The 17,207-nt window shown below is 45.3% G+C and overlaps 1 protein-coding gene across 2 annotated transcripts in view; it reads left to right on the top strand.

The window, feature by feature from the left end:
* The first annotated feature begins 4,262 nt into the window (after positions 1–4,262).
* ALS2CL (ALS2 C-terminal like) overlaps positions 4,263–17,207 on the top strand; it is a 63,431-nt gene continuing 50,486 nt past the window's right edge. The window contains exon 1 of one of the 2 annotated variants that reach the window (XM_051769012.1): positions 4,263–4,412. Coding sequence is in view for 1 of the 2 variants with exons in the window: in XM_051769010.1 (XP_051624970.1) it covers positions 5,500–5,517 (18 nt within the window). In the remaining variant the exon portion in view is untranslated. Of the gene's footprint in view, positions 4,413–4,445; positions 5,518–17,207 lie in introns of those variants that run through there. The other variant, XM_051769010.1, reaches the window with a different exon arrangement.

The following is a 17,207-nucleotide window of genomic DNA, read 5'->3' as shown; positions in this document are numbered from 1 at the left end:
TCCCATCCAAACCTACCCACATGCAGACCTTTCAAACTCAGGCATTGTCAGCTGCTAAAGAAACCCCTGGAATGTTGGGAAAAGGCCCTTTTCCAGTGTCACCCCAAGAAAACTGAAGACAGGAGAACACACTTTGCCTTTTTCTCCCCCTTTTCCCAGGGCTGCTCAGACTTTGCATCCAGCTCCCAGAAAATACCCCCCATTCCATGGAATTCCTGTGGCTTTCCACCTTCCCACACATTCCTGCCAGGATAACTGATGCCTTTTAGGAAGCAGGGAGCTCCCCCAGGGCAGGAGGGCTGAGGAGGCAGCAGTTTGTAACATCCCTGCTCACCTCCAACCTGCCCAAGGGACGCTCTGGAAACATCCCTGGAAACAGGGAGGGAGGAAAATCCACATTTCCAGCACCTCTAGTATGGAATTCTCTCCTTCTAAAGGTCAGTAGAACCCTCATCACTCCTTGTCTTCATCCCTCTTTTGGGGCAGGGCTGAAAATCCCAGAGCTGAAAACCAGAACTGAGAATCCCAGAATGGTTTGGGATGGGAGGGACCTTAAGGATCATCTCATTCCACCCCCTGCCATGGGCAGGGACACCTTCCACCAGCCCAGGTTGCTCCAACCTGGCCTTGGATACTCACTCTCCTTCAATTTAAACCTGATCTCTGAAGGTAACTGGGAAGAGGATTGTGGGATTCTTTAATGGGAAAAACCTGGGGTTTTAGGCAAGAAAACAAGCACAGAGATCCAGGAGGATCTAATCCCTTCTGCTGCTGTGCTCCAGCGATTTTAGGGAACCAAGCACAATTCCAGGAAAGAAAAAAAAAAAAAAAGCTCCCCAGGAAATGAATATTTTAGAAGCTCAAATGGACTGCCCGGCTTTAGCTTTGCATTTCTGATGGGATTGGGAAGATCCGAGGAGGGCGGAACGATGCCAGGGATGCTTTGGAGGGGGGGCTGAGAGCTGAGATGATGGGAATGTGCTGGGAAAAGCGGTACAGGAATTGGGAGCGGTGGAAAGGGAAGGCGGGATGGGCTGGGAGGTCTCGTCAGCGAACGACAGACGGTGGCAGCACCGAGACAGGGAATTAAATCCACATCTGCAGCTCGGTCCTTCCTTCCCGATGAAAATCCAAGATCCCAAGGATCGGTTCACTCAGCTGCTTTTAATGCTTTGCAGTTTAATTCCTTAAGGAAATGAGGCTTTTGGATACACTTTTCTTGCCTTTCTCCTCCTCCCTCCACCTTATTTTCCCCTCCCCTGGACTTCTAAAATGTGATGTTTAAATTCAGCTGCAACTGGCTGAAGTAAATCCAGCTCAATTGGGATAAAGCTCTGGGAGATATGAAGGAAATTTTGTGCATTTAATTGTTGAAAAACTGAGTGTTGGGTTAAAAATTAAACCATTTGTAGCCCCCATGGAGGGAAGAAGGAGAATATGTGGATAATTCCTGCTGGAGAGCAGAGGATCCAGGGAAGCTGTGACCAAAATGGGGAGCTTTGGTTTGTGTCTGAATCTTCCCAGACATAAATCCAGGGAAAATCACACCAGTTCTTCTTATGGGATCGTTTCCTTTTGGGAAATATTGTGTAAACAGCAGTGCTAGTTTGTTTTGAGGGGGATTTTATGGGAATGCACCTCAGGCAGAGGAAAAGTTCTGGAATGCTGTTTCCAGGATTATTAGTGCTTTCCCCACGGGCTGGGAGTTCCAAACTGCTCCATCCTTTTATTCTGAGGGTGGTTTTGGAGTTTTCTTTTAGTTTTGAGAGCACTGAACAAACCAAACTGGGATTTCCTGCAGCTCCAGGGGAGTTCCTTCCTTTCCAGGAGCTGGACCTGCCTTGGCATCAAACCCCTTCTGGAAACATTGGGGGCCAAGAGCTGAGTGAAAAGAGCACCAATTGACCTGATCCTTTTTAATTTCCCTCCTCCACACTTCTTATTCTCCACGTTGGTCACTGCAGTGGAAGTTTTTTTTGGGAAATCTGCAGACTTCCAGCACTTGGTACCTTCATTTCATCTTCTCTCCTTCAGCAGGTCAGAGCAGAATCTCCTCCAGCTGGGATTTGAAATTATAAGTTTTCACCTTGGCCTTTTATCCCTTTGACCTTTCAGAGCTTTATTTTATGGCTTTAATTTCTTTCAGTTCCACGAGGAGGTTACAAACACATTCTTTCCATGCACCTACTTCCAATTTAGAGGCCCAAATACCTGGGGCTGAATATTTGGTGATGGGAAGCAAAAAGTGTTGCAAAACTTCTGGTTTTTCATGGAAATATCTTTGGTGAGGAGGCCCCTGAAAGAGAATTTGCTGCTTCCCTCCCTCCATGGGCTTTGGAGCCCCCCTGGAGCTGTAGGGATGGAGAGAAAGAACCTTTTGCCTGAGTGGGAATAAAGGATTTGAGGGAAGATGGAGAGGGTCTCCTTTCCTGCTGAGTGTGGGATCATCCCTGCCCACCCATTCCCAGAGCTCCAATGCCTTCCAACAACCCCTTCCAGGCTTTCCCTGCTCTCCTCACTCTTCCCCCAGAGCAGTGAGGTCCCAACCCATGGGAATATTTGTCTCCAACCAAGTAGGAAAGGAGCCACATTCCCATTTTACAGAGGCAGAGATGATGGGATTTTGCTGAATTCCCAGCTCCTCAAACTATCCTGGGTCTTAAAACATGGATACATCCTTTCCTAGCCCTACAAAACATCCCAGCAATAAAACTGGGAATGGGATGATGTTGTGTGGAGAGTTCCAGGGAGACCCCATCACTCTTCAGCCCAGTCAGGAGCAAAGAGGGGGGAACTCCAGGGCAGGGAGGGAGAGCTGGGAGCAAGGAAAGGGAAAAACCAGGAGAAGGGAAGAATGGAGCTTCTTAAATCCCTTTGGCTGCAGTTTGAAAGCCCAGGGCAAGGAAGGAAAGCTGGGAGCCAGGAGAAGGGAAAAACCAGGAGAAGGGAAGAACTGAGGTTCTTAAATCCCTTTGACTGCAGTTTGAAATCCCAGGGCAAGGAAAGGGAAAAACCAGGAGAAGGGAAGAGTGGAGCTTCTTGAATCTCTTTGGCTGCAGTTTAAATCCCAGAGCAAGGGAGGAGAACTGGGAGGTAGGAGAAGGGAAAAACCAGGAGAAGGGAAAAACCAGGAGAAGGGAAAAACCAGGAGAAGGGAAGAATGGAGCTTCTTAAATCCCTTTGGTTGCAGTTTGGAAGCCCAGGGCAAGGAAAGGGAAAAACCAGGAGAAGGGAAGAGTGGAGGTTCTTAAGTCCCTCTGCTGCAGTTTGAAAGCCCAGGGCAAGGAAGGAGAGCTGGGAGCCAGGAGAAGGGAAAAAACAGGAGAAGGGAAAAACCAGGAGAAGGGAAGAATAGAGGTTCCTAAATCCCTTTGGCTGCAGTTTGAAACCTAAGGGCAGAGAAGGAAAGCTGGGAGCCAGGAAAGGGAAAAAGTAGGAGAAAGGAAGAATGGAGCTTCTTAAGTCTCTTTGACTGCAGTTTGAAACCCCAGGGCAGGGAGGGAAAGCTGGGAGGCAGGAAAGGGAAAAACTAGGAGAAGGGAAGAGTGGAGCTTCTTAAATCCCTTTGGCTGCAGTTTGAAAGCCCAGGGCAAGGAAAGGGAAAAACCAGGAGAAGGGAAGAGTGGAGGTTCTTAAATCTCTTTGACTGCAGTTTGAAAGACCAGGGCAAGGAAGGAGAACTGGGAACCAGGAGAAGGGAAAAACCAGGAGAAGGGAAGAATGGAGCTTCTTAAGTCTCTTTGGCTGCAGTTTAAATCCCAGGGCAAGGAAGGAGAACTGGGAGGCAGGAAGAGGGGAAAATCAGGAGAAAGGAAGAATGGAGCTTCTTAAATCCCTCTGGCTTCAGTTTGAAAGCCCAGGGCAAGGAAAGGGAAAAACCAGGAGAAGGGAAGAGTGGAGCTTCTTAAATCCCTCTGGCTGCAGTTTAAATCCTGGTGAAATATTTTTCCCTTTAGACATTTGGACCTTTCCCTTTGTGCCCGTGGTCCGTGGCTGGGAATTCTCCTTCGGAAGAAGCGTGGAAGCTGAATTTGTTTTCCATCCCAACTTTCCCTCGGAGCCGAAGGCAAATTCGGGAGCATCCCTGATTTCTGCCGGCAGGGAGCAGCAGCCTCACCCCGCCGCTGCCCTTTCCCTTTAAATCCCTCTGAAAAAGCCTTTCGAGGGTTGAGTGGCTGCCCGAAATTTGGAGAGCGGCCAAGCCGTGGCATCCTGCCAGGGGTTTCCATGCCTACCAGGAATGTTCTGCGGTGCACCTTGGGAGGGGAACGGCACTTCCTCGAGTTTTCTTTCCCCTCCCTTCCAAGGAGGGAGTAAATCAAGCAGCCGAGGAGCTGGAGCAGGCGGCTCTTCCCACCGGCTCCTCTCCGCATTCCCATGGATACGTGTCCTGGCTGACGGCTCATCCCGCGGTAAGAGGGAATTTTGACGCTCAGGTGACCTTTTGGCTGCTCGGGAGATGCTGTGCCAGGGGGGATTCGTGGCGCTGTTCCCAAAGCTTTGGATCGGGGGGGTTACAGCTTTGGGATTGGGATAACGCTCCGTGTGCCGCCGTTTCTCTCCCCAGATTTTGTTGCTCTGGTGTTTTGTTGGATTAGGAAAAGATCCGTCCACGTTTCAGCCACGAGATAGTTTGGGAAGCCGTGAATTCAGCAAAAATCCTGACGGTTCTGCCTCTAAAACAGGGATGTGGCTCATTTCCTACTCCCCAAATCCCTGCCGGTGCCGGCGGGAGCGGGATATAATGGAATGATTCAGCGCTGTGGGACAAGGTTCCTTTGTCTCTCCATGGCTCCACTTGGATTTGGGATGGAGCCAACGTGCCCTGAGGCCTCAGGTGGCTCCCAGCCCAGTGGGACAGGGCCGGGATGTCCCCACAGAGCAGCTGAAGGGAGGGGTTGGATGTGGATGCTTTGGAGCCGCGGGAAGGTCGCTTGGAGGCAAGGAAAAGGACACCAGTGTTGGAAGGTCATGGAATCCCAGGATGGTTTGGTTTGGAAGGGATGTTTTAAGGGGCTCCCAGACCATCTTTGACTTCCTCAGGTCCAGATCTCCTCCTGGTTTGCTTTATCTCCTGGGACCTTGTGGTCTCACCACCCAGCCAGGGTGAGGCACTGACGGCCTGTCTGCTCTGTCCTGCTGTCCCAGAGGGAAATCTGGCAGCTGGGAAGGGGCAGGGATGGGTGGAAGACTGGGCTGAGGCTTTCTCTGAGCTCAGAGTTGCTCCTGCACCGCCTGGTCCTCGTCATCTTCTCAATCCTCATCATCTTCTCAGTCCTCATCATCTTCTCAATCCTCATCATCTTCTCAGTCCTTGTCATCTTCTCAATCCTTGTCATCTTCTCGGTCCTCATCATCTTCTCCCACCCTGCTGGTGTTTGAGGGAAGCTTTTCCAGCCTTCCCAAACCAAATTGGGGCTTTTTTTTTTTTTTTAGGAGGTGCCATAAAACCCCTGGGGGTGGTGGGGTGGGGCTGGGCCTGCCCACAAGAAATATCCCATGGATGAAGACAGATTTGTGGTTGATTTTTGCTCTCCATCCCCCTTTCCATGAGTCCCTCTCCTCTGTAGCTCAGCACCTTCGCTCCCCCTTTCCCACCTCCACATTCCAAGATGCCTCTGGCTGTGGGATTGCTCTCATCCAGCAGCTTCCCACTTCCAAGGAGTGGGAAGAAGGCCCCAGGAGTTCATCTCCACCCTGCTGAAAGAGCCCTGGGGAGAGTCACCACCCTCCTGCAGTCACATCCTGCGGGTTCTGTGCTGGGCTGTCCCAAAGCCCAAAAAACTCATGGAAATTAAGTAGTTTTCTAGAAAATGACCCAACTGAGCACTAAAAGGCTCAGAAATCTGGATACCATGGCTTCAGAGACCTTTGCACAGAGGAAGCAGCTGTTCTGCTGCTGACAGAGGAAAATGGGATTCTCCGTGTCCGTTTTCCTGCTTTTCGGCTTCCTGCACGTCCTGTGGAGTTAGGACTGACTGCCAGCCCTCTTGAGCAAGGCCTGAGATCAGACAAGCTGCCACAGAGCAAGAAATAGTTCAGATGAATGAGTCATGTTTCATTCTTGGAGCCAAGTGGGCACGGTGGGGCTTGTTTGGAAAAAGGTTCCTCGATTCCGTGTTTGCTGATGCGGGAAGTTAATCCTCAGTTGGAGTCCTGATGGATTTCTTGGGCTGGCCAGAGGTCACTGTTGAAGGTCCAGCTCCAAAGATTGGAATTTCCTTCTGTTTTGCTCTGTGGAGTAAGAATTGGAGTTGTTTTAGTGAGCAGAAAGCACTTTGGGCATGTAATTCCACGAGGTTTGGTGTCCTGAGGGAACTCCTGCCTTTGGATGGGATGTGGGGCTTGGTGTCTTCCCAAAGTGTCTGGAAGCCATAAGGGCTTTCCAGGGACTGGAATGTCCATCTGTTTTGCTCTGTGGAGTAAGAATTAGGGTTTAGTGAGCAGAAAGCACCTGGGGCAGGTAATTCCATGAGGTTTGTTATCCCGAGGGAGCTCCTGGCTTTGGATGGGATGTGGGGCTTGGTGTCTTCCCAAAGTGCCTGGAAACCATGTGGGCTTTCCAAGGATTGGAATGTCCAGTTGTTTTGCTCTGTGAAGTAAGAATTGGAGTTGTTTTAGTGAGCAGAAAGCACTTTGGGCACTTAATCCCACAAGGTTTGGTGTCCCGAAGGTGCTCCCGGCTTTGGATGGGATGTGGGGCTTGGTGTCTTCCCAAATTGCTTGGAAACCATGTGGGCTTTCCAAAGTGTTGCCAGCAATGCCATCCCTGACCTCTGGATGGCAGCTACACCCAGATGGACGTACCTGATGTCACCCCTGTGCCCTCAGGGTGGAAACAACGGCCCCAGGTCCCAGGGAGGGGACACACCTCGAGCTCTGGGCTCAGGACTGGGTCTGTCCCAGGCCAGGGACAGCACCAGGAGCAGCTCCTGCTGCACAGAGGAGAGCTGGGGTGGGGGGGGAGGGGGGAACTTCCAAAGGTCATGGAAACAGCAGGGAAATGGAATTTAGGTCATGTGGCTGCTCAGCCGAGGCTGAAATGTCCCCACTGGGCAACCTTCATGAATTATAGAGTTGGGCAGGTTGGAAAAGGACTGTAAGGTCATTCAGTCAAACTGTTCCCCAGCACCACCCCGTGTCCCCAGGGGCCACATCCACAGGGCTTTGAAATCCTTTTAGGAATGGGGACTCCACCCCTGCCCTGGGCAGCTGTACCAGGGCTGGACAGCCCTTCCCAGGAGGAATTTTCCCAATATCCAATCTAAACCTCCCCTGGCACAGCCTGAGGCTGTTCCCTCTCCTCCTGTCCCTTGTTCCCTGGGAGAAGAGACTGATTCCACCCTTCTCCCCCCTCCTGTCAGGGGGTTGCAGAGCCAGAAGGTCCCCCCTGAGCCTCCTTTTCTCCAGGCTGAGCCCCCCCAGCTCCCTCAGCTGCTCCTGCTGCTCCAGCCCCTTCCCAGCTCCCTTCCCTTCCCTGCACACGCTCCAACCCCTCCATGTCCTGTACTGGAGACCCCAGAACTGCCCCCAGGGCTGGAGGTGCCCCAGCAGTGCCAGCACAGGGGGACAATCCCTGCCCTGCTCCAGATCCCACACTATTTGGGATCCAAGCCAGCTGCCTTTGGCCTTCTTGGCCACCTGGGCTCACGTCCAGCCTCTGTCACCAGCACCCCCAGGTTCTTTCCCAGCTTTCCAGCCCCTCTGCCCCAGCCTGGAGCATTCCAAGGGGTTGTTGTCACCCAGGACTTGGTCCTTTTGACCCTCACCCCGCTGGTTTTGGCCCATGGATCCCATGGATCCAGCCTGCCCAGATCCCTCTGTGGAACCTTCCTACCCTCCAGCAGATCCACATCCCACCCACCAGCAACCAGGTCTCGGGGAAGGTGTCCCTGGCCATGGCAGGGGGTGGGAGCCAGATGGTCTTTACCATCCCACCCAACTCAGTGTCCTCTGCAAAGTGACTGAGGGTGCCCTGGATCCCCTCATCCAAATGTAAATTTAGGTTCTAAGCTCGATTCATAGTTACTGGTGGTATTATAGAATACACACAGAAAAAGTTGAAATGTTATTTTAACAGTCCTTGTAATGGTCTCTGTGGTTTCACTTGTCTCAAGGAGCAGAGGCCTTTCTTTCTGGGTGGCAAATCCAGGATTTTTGCCAACAATTCTGACCATGATGGAGATAATGTGGTGAATTTGAAACAGTTCTTTTGTTGGGCTTGCAGGAGTTTCAGTCCTACTGTTTGACACAGGCTCCTGGGAAGTCAATCCCTTCATTTTTTATGGATTCTCTGCATGGAATCAAGCCTGGCAAGGAAAGCTTTGGAGCAGGAATGGATGTTTTTTCCATGCCTTCTCTCCTTACTCTTGTTCTGTGCTCATCCTGCTCCTGGCCAGTCTGGTGCTGGGATCTACCCCTGGTTTTGTCTGATTGTCCTCTCCTGGGTAGGAATACAGGAGTATTCCTCCTGTTGGAAGTGAATCCTTCTGTGCACCCTCCTGTGAGTCTGGGGAACGTCTCCAATCGACTTTTCTAGGATTTCTAGACCTCAATATGGAATTTTTTACACTGATTTCCTGCTGAACAGTAGCTCAGTTGTTGCCAACACGTCTGTCCCCATCCCTTAATCCATTTTCTCATGCCTTTTTTTCCAATCCCACCTCCCCCATCCTTCATGGAAAAGCCTTGTGTTGCCTCAGTGAGAAGAGCAGGGACGAGCTGGATTATCCAGGAGGTTGTGAAACTCCTTTTTGCATGAGAGGGGAATAATTGCACCCTTGGCACAGACAAATCCCGGGCTCCTGGGCTTGCCAGGCACGTGATTCCAGGCTTGGATTGGATCTCCCTGGGCTCTGGGAACCCCCTGGCTGAGGGAATCTGAGGGTTTCAGCTCCTTGCTCCTGGCTGGGGTGGTCAGACCCTTAAAGGATGACAGATCCAAGGAGATTCCAGGGGCTGGGACTTCCAAATCCTTGGATGGCCCTGTGGCATTCCTGGAGCAGAAATATCAGGTTGGAATGGAGAGATTTGTATTCACTTCTCCATCCCTCTCACTTAATCCTGATGTGCCCCTGGGATGTCCTGAGGGGTAAAGGAAGCTGCTGATTTTGTTAAAAATCCTTAAAAAAAAAATAAATTCCTTTTTGGAATGAAAAGGGAGCTATATGATCCAGGGATTTATAGGGATATCTCTATATCTCTATATTCTATTTATATTCTAGATATATACCTATATTCTATTTATATCCTGGAATCATAAAGGTTGGAAAAGAACTCAACAATCATCAAGTCCAACCATATCTTTTGTTGGAGGATCAAAAACCTTGATCCTGATGTGCCTCTGGGATGTCCTGAGGGGTAAAGGAAGCTGATGATTTTTTTTTAAAATCCTTTAAAAAGATAAAGATTCCTTTTTGGAATGAAAAGGGAGCTATATGATCCTGGGATTTATAGGGATATCTCTATATTCTATTTATATTCTATATATACCCATATTCTCTTTATATCCTAGAACTATAAAGGTTGGAAAAGAACTCAACAATCATCAAATCCAACCATATCTTTTACTGGAGGATCAAAAATCTTGATCCTGATGTGCCCCTGGGATGTCCTGAGGGGTAAAGGAAGCTGCTGATTTTTAAAAAAAAATCCTTTAAAACAAAAAAGATTCCTTTTTGGAATGAAAAGGGAGCTATATGATCCTGGGATTTATAGGGATATCTCTATATCTCTATATTCTATTTATATTCTAGATATTTACCTATATTCTATTTACATCCTGGAATCATAAAGGTTGGAGAAAAACTCAACAGTCATCAAGTCCAACCATATCTTTTACTGGAGGATCAAAAATCTTGATCCTGATGTGCCTCTGGGATGTCCTGAGGGGTAAAGGAAGCTGTTGATTTTTTAAAAAAAATCCTTTTAAAAAAAAAAAGGTCCCTTTTTGTAATGAAAAGGGAGCCATATGATCCTGGGATTTATAGGGATATCTCTATATATCTATATTCTATTTATATTCTAGATATATACATATATTCTATTTACATCATGGAATCATAAAGGTTGGAGAAAAACTCAACAATCATCAAATCCAACCATATCTTTTGCTGGAGGATCAAAAATCTTGATCCTGATGTGCCTCTGGGATGCCCTGAGGGGTAAAGGAAGCTGCTGATTTTGTTAAAAATCCTTAAAAAAAAAATATTCCTTTTTGGAATGAAAAGGGAGCTACATGATCCTGGGATTTATAGGCCTATCTCTATATCTCTATATTCTATTTATATTCTAGATATATACCTATATTCTATTTACATCATGGAATCATAAAGTCTGGAAAAGAACTCAACAATTATCAAGTCCAACCATATCTTTTGCTGGAGGATCAAAAATCTTGATCCTGATGTGCCCCTGGGATGTCCTGAGGGGTAAAGGAAGCTGCTGATTTTAAAAAAAAAATCCTTTAAAACAAAAAAGATTCCTTTTTGGAATGAAAAGGGAGCTATATGATCCTGGGATTTATAGGGATATCTCTATATTCTATTTATATTCTATATATACCTATATTCTATTTATATCCTGGGGTCATAAAGTTTGGAAAAGAACTCAACAATCATCAAGTCCAACCATATCTTTTGCTGGAGGAAAAAAAAAGGGTTTTTTTTCTCTATATTTTTTCCAGCTCTTCAAACAGCCTAGAATATAAATATATAGAGATATCCCTATAAATCCCTGGATCATATAGCTCCCTTTTCATTCCAAAAAGGAATCTTTTTTTTTTATTTTAAAGGATTTTTTTAAAAAATCAGCAGCTTCCTTTACCCCTCAGGACATCCCAGGGGCACATCAGGAACAAGAGTTTTGATCCTCCAGCAAAAGATATGGTTGGACTTGATGATTGTTGAGTTCTTTTCCAACCTTTATGATTCCAGGATATAAATAGAATATAGGTATATATAGAGAATATACATAGAATATAGAGATATGTTCCTCTGTAAAAATAATCTCAAGTCTATGAATAGACTTGAGATTAAAAAAAAAAAACCCAAAATAAACCAAAAAGTAGTTTCAGGGAAGCTGAATTTGGAGGGAACTCTGAGACACTGAGGGAGGCTGCCAAGAGAAATTGTGGATGTCTCATCCCTGCAGGTGTTGGAAGGGGCTTGGAGCAATCTGGGCTGGTGGAAGGTGTCCCTGCCCGTGGCAGGGGGTTGGAATGAGATGGTTTTTAAGGTCCCTTCCAGCCCAACCCACTCCATGAACCTGTGAAAGGAACATTTGGGGTGAACTCAGGTGGGTCCTTCTGGCCTCAGAGTGAGAAACCCTGAGCAGGGGGAGCTCCTCCTTGGAGACTTTCCTTCACCAAACCTATTTGGGGATTTTTAGGGTGGAAAAATACCTTTAATTTGCACAGCTGGTCAAAGAATGATGGGCTGGAATGCCTTTAAAACCAACCCCTTGGTGCCTCTCCTGCTCCCTCCTTCCTAGTGCTGGTGTTAAGCTTGGTTTTAAACCAGATTTTAACCCCATGTTCCCTCAGGGAACTTTTATTTCCACAGAGGAAATAAAGATTTAAAACTGAGGGCAAGCAGGAGAGCAAAATATAAAGCCTGACTCTCCCCCCAGCCCTGGAATTGCTGTCTGGAGAGTGATGGGCACTCGTAGCATTCCCAAAGCTCCCAGCTGGGAATGATCCCCCAACGTGCTCTGTATTCCACATCTGTGGCTTCAGCCACAGGTAATTTAATTAATAAAGATCTGGTCAGATGATGGTGGAGCTGATAGGGAGGGTTTCCAAAGAATTCCATGGAAAACCACTGCCTTTATTAAATAAAAACCGTTACCAGAAGCAGCTCAGCTCTGAAAAAACTCCTTTTTTTTATGTAAGAAAAGCTGCCTCTGTCAGTATGTGCCTGATTATTTTTTAAGTGTTTATTTATTACAATTTTTAAGTGTTTATTTATTTATTGAAAGCTTCTCAGGGCTATTTTTTTGGTGGTTTGGGGTTTTTTTGGGGTTTTTTTTTTGATTCAAGATTTAAACCCAACGAGTTCCCGAGATCGAAATGGGCCTGCAAAATATGGCTTTGGACTTCTCATAGGAATCCTGGAATGGTTTGGGTTGGGAAGGAACCTTAAAAATCCTCCAGTTCCAACCACCCTGCCATGGGTGATGGTGGGAAATATCCTGATTTTTGTGCAAATTCTGAGTGTTTTAGGAAATCTGGCTGAGTGACTGGAAACACAAATCGGCTGAGGAAGCACAAGGAAAAGTGAAAGAGTTGTCCCAAACCAAACTCTTAAACCAGCTTTTAACACAGTTTCAACACGGAATTAAATTCCAACCAGGCTGGAATTAAAATATAACCGGGAAAAACAAGGAATCCAAAGGATTCCAACACATCACCCGAGCAAAGCTGTGCAGAAACAACCCCCAAAGCTGAGCCCAAAGGCCAGACCCAAAGGTGGGTTTAACCACAAGACCTTCAGGAGGGCTCTCCAGAGCAGAATTCCTTGGCTTTCACAATTCCAAGGGGGAGCTGGAGATTCCCAGATATTGGTGCTCCACGGGGAAACTGGATCTCTGAAGCCCTTCCCGCTCTCTGGAGGGTGGGAATTCCTCCTGGGATGAAGCACCTCCACAAGGATTTTTAAAGGATTGGAGGCACCTCTCTGCCATCCCATCCCTTGGGGGTGAGATGTGGAGAATTGATTTCATCCCAAATTTTGGCCTGGAAGCAAAAAGTCCAAGTCCTGCTCCCCAGCTCGGATTCCTCAGCGTGCAGAGCTCATTGTTCATCCTTCCCATACTCTGGGCAGGAATTATTCCCTGGATTAATTATTCCCAGGAATTAAACCCTGGATCCAAGGGTTGCTGCTCTGCCTGCTCAGTTTTGGGGTTCTTTTTAGTAGGGGAAGTGGTTCTTGGTGGCTGGGGACTCTGCTGTAATTTGGGATCAACTGGAGAAACACTGTCGTGCTTTAGGAGCTGCAGGAGAGGGGCTGGGGAGGACTCTGGGCCCTCCTGATAAATGAACCCCAGTTTTGGGGTTTTTTTTAGTAGGGGAAATGGTTCCTGGTGGCTGAGGGGCAGCAGAGGATCTGCTGTAATTTGGGATCAGCTGGAAAAACGCTGTTGTGCTTTGGGAGGTGTCTGAGCTGCAGGAGATGGACTTGGGGTCCTCCTGGGAAAATGAATTTTGGGTTTTTGGGATTGGTTTAAGGGTTTTTTTAGAAGGAGGGGAAAAGGTTCCTGGTGGCTGAGGACTCTGCTGTAATTTGGGATCAGCTGGAAAAATGCTGTTGTGCTTTGGGAGGTGTCTGAGCTGCAGGAGATGGACTCTGGGTCCTCCTGGGAAAATGAACTTCAGGCTTTTGGGGCTGGTTTTGGGGTTTTTTTTAGAAGGAGGGGAAATGGTTCCTGGTGGCTGAGGACTCTGCTGTAATTTGGGATCAACTGGAGAAACACTGTCGTGCTTTAGGAGCTGCAGAAGATGGACACTGGGTCCTCCTGATAAATGGACTTGGGGGTTTTGGGGTCGTGTTTAGAGTTTTTCTGGGAAGAAGGGAAGTGATTCCTGGTGGCTGAGGTGGAGCAGAGGATAAGCTGTAATTTGGGATCAACTGGAGAAATGTTGTCATGCTTTGGGAGGTGTCTGAGCTGCAGGAGATGGACTCTGGGTCCTCCTGGGAAAATGAATTTTGGGCTTTTGGGGCTGGTTTTGGGGTTTTTTTTAGAAGGAGGGGAAATGGTTCCTGGTGGCTGAGGGCTCTGCTGTAATTTGGGATCAACTGGAGAAACACTGTCGTGCTTTAGGAGCTGCAGGAGAGGGGCTGGGGAGGACTCTGGATCCTCCTAGGAAAATGAATTTCAGGCATTTGGGATTGGTTTTGGGGTTTTTTTAGAAGGAGGGGAAATGATTCCTGGTGGCTGAGGGGCAGCAGAGGATCTGGTGTAATTTGGGATCAGCTGAAAAAATGCTGTCATGCTTTGGGAGGTGTCTGAGCTGCAGGAGATGGACTCAGGGTCCTCCTGGGAAAATGAATTTCGGGCTTTTGGGGTTGGTTTTAGGGTTGTTTTTAGAAGGAGCGGAAAAGGTTCCTGGTGGCTGAGGGCTCTGCTGTAATTTGGGATCAGCTGGAAAAATGCTGTTGTGCTTTGGGAGGTGTCTGAGCTGCAGGAAAGGGACTTGGGGTCCTCCTGGGAAAATGAACTTCAGGCTTTTGGGATTGGTTTTGGGGTTTTTTTTAGAAGGAGGGGAAATGGTTCCTGGTGGCTGAGGAAGCTGCTGTAATTTGGGATCAACTGGAGAAACACTGTCGTGCTTTAGGAGCTGCAGAAGATGGACTCTGGGTCCTCCTGATAAATGGACTTGGGGGTTTTGGGGTCATGTTTAGGGTTTTTCTGGGAAGAAGGGAAGTGATTCCTGGTGGCTGAGGTGGAGCAGAGGATAAGCTGTAATTTGGGATCAACTGGAGAAATGTTGTCATGCTTTGGGAGGTGTCTGAGCTGCAGGAGATGGACTCTGGGTCCTCCTGGGAAAATGAATTTTGGGCTTTTGGGGCTGGTTTTGGGGTTTTTTTTAGAAGGAGGGGAAATGGTTCCTGGTGGCTGAGGGCTCTGCTGTAATTTGGGATCAACTGGAGAAACACTGTCGTGCTTTAGGAGCTGCAGGAGAGGGGCTGGGGAGGACTCTGGATCCTCCTAGGAAAATGAATTTCAGGCATTTGGGATTGGTTTTGGGGTTTTTTTAGAAGGAGGGGAAATGATTCCTGGTGGCTGAGGGGCAGCAGAGGATCTGGTGTAATTTGGGATCAGCTGAAAAAATGCTGTCATGCTTTGGGAGGTGTCTGAGCTGCAGAAGATGGACTGTGGGTCCTCCTGATAAATGGACTTGGGGGTTTTGGGGTCGGGTTTAGGGTTTTTCTGGGAAGAGGGGAAGTGATTCCTGATGGCTGAGGTGCAGCAGAGGATCTGCTGTAATTTGAGATCAACTGGAGAAACTCTGTCATGCTTTAGAAGCTGAAGGAGAGGGGCTGGGGAGGACTCTGAGCCCTCCTGATAAATGAACTTGGGGGTTTGGGGATCAGTTTTAGGGTTCTTTTTAGTAGGGGAAGTGGTTCCTGGTGGCTGAGGACTCTGCTGTAATTTGAAATCAACTGGAGAAATGCTGTTGTGCTTTAGGAGCTGCAGGAGAGGGGCTGGGGAGGACTCTGGGCCCTCCTGATAAATGAACTTGAGGGTTTGGGGATTAGTTTTTGGGTTTTTTTTAGGAGAGGAAATGGTTCTTGGTGGCTGAGGACTCTGCTGTAATTTGGGATCAACTGGAGAAACTCTTTAGGAGCTGCAGGAGAGGGCCTGGGGACGACTCTGAACCCTCCTGATAAATGAACTCTGGGCCCTCCTGATAAATGAACCCCAGTTTTGGGGTTTTTTTTTTTAGTAGGGGAAGTGGTTCCTGGTGCTGACAACTCTGCTGTAATTTGGGGTCAACTGGAGAAACACTGTAGGAGCTGCAGGAGAGGGGCTGGGGATGACTCCGGGTCTCCCTGGAAAAGTCAACTCTGGGATTTTGGGGTCGTGTTTTGGGTTTTTCTGGGATGGGGGGAGACAGTTCCCGAGGTGCAGGAGGGGATGTCGGCTCCCGGCCAGGCTGTCCCAGCTCTGAATTGCAGGAAACATCCCATTTCCCTCGGGTCCCATCCCATTTCCCTCAGTTCCCATCCCATTTCCCTCGGTTCCCACCCCATTTCCCTCCGTTCCCGTCCCCTTTCCCGGGGTTTCGGAGCCGCGGGGGGAAGAGACTGGCAAAAAAAGTTCCATTGGGTAAAGTTTTGTGGGAACGGAGTGGAGGTGAAAAGGGAGCAGAGCTGAGAAACACCAAGAAAAATACATTTCCCCTCTCACTGCCCCGCATTTGAAGCTCCCCCGACGTGCGAGCTGCCAAAACTCTTTGTCCTTCGTGTATATATATAAAATATAAGTATATGTATTGAAATAAATATATATATCTACATATAATAATGATATACAATATATATTTATATATATTTATGATTTATATATTTTATATATATTAATACATATTTTCATATCTTCAATATATATTTTATATTTTATATATTTTAATATACATTTATAATTTATGTATATTTATAATATTATATATCTATATATTTTATATATATCAATATATATCTATTTTATATATTTATAGTTTATATATTTATAATATTATATTTATATATTTCTATATTTTAAATATACATTTATAATTCATATATATTTATAATATTATATTTATATTTTTCTTTATATTTTATATATTTTAATAGACATTTATGATTTATATATTCATAATATTATACTTATATATTTTTATATTTTACATATATTTCTAATATACATTTATAATTCATATATATTTATAATATTATATTTACATATTTTCTATATAATTTTATATATTTTATTATACACTTATAATTTATATACAGTTATAATATTATAAATTTATATATTTTTTATATTTGTATATATTTTAATATACACCTATAATATATATATTTATAATATTATATATTTATATATTTTGTATATTTTAATATACATTTATAATTTATATATATTCATAATATTGTATATTTATATATTTTATATATTTTTAATATACATTTATAATTCCTATATATTTATATCTTTTATACATTTTTATATATTTTTAGTATGTATTTATAACTTATATATATTTATACTATTATACATTCATATATTTTATATATATTTTATACATTTTAATATACATTTATAATTTATGCATATTTATAATATCGTCTATTCATATATTTTATATATATTTTTATATATTTTAATATACATTTATAATTTATGTATATCTGTAATATCATATATTAAGATATTCCATATATATTTTTAATAAACATTTATAATTTATATATATTCATAATATTGTATATTTATATATTTTATATATTTTTAATATACATTTATAATTTATATACTTATATATTTTATATATATTTATATATTTTTAATAGATGTTTATAATTTATATATATTTATAATATTTTATATTTATATATTTTATACACATTATATATTTATATATATTTATATATATTTTTATATATATATTTAAATAGATGTTTATAATTTATATGTATTTATAATATTATATATTTATA

The sequence above is a fragment of the Manacus candei genome, unplaced genomic scaffold, assembly GCF_025592945.1.
Source record: "Manacus candei isolate 608988 ecotype Guabito, Panama unplaced genomic scaffold, ASM2559294v1 h1tg000100l, whole genome shotgun sequence".
Taxonomy (NCBI): Eukaryota; Metazoa; Chordata; class Aves; order Passeriformes; family Pipridae; genus Manacus; species Manacus candei.
Note: the sequence above shows the minus strand (reverse complement) of the source record. Positions and strands in the feature narration are given on the sequence as shown.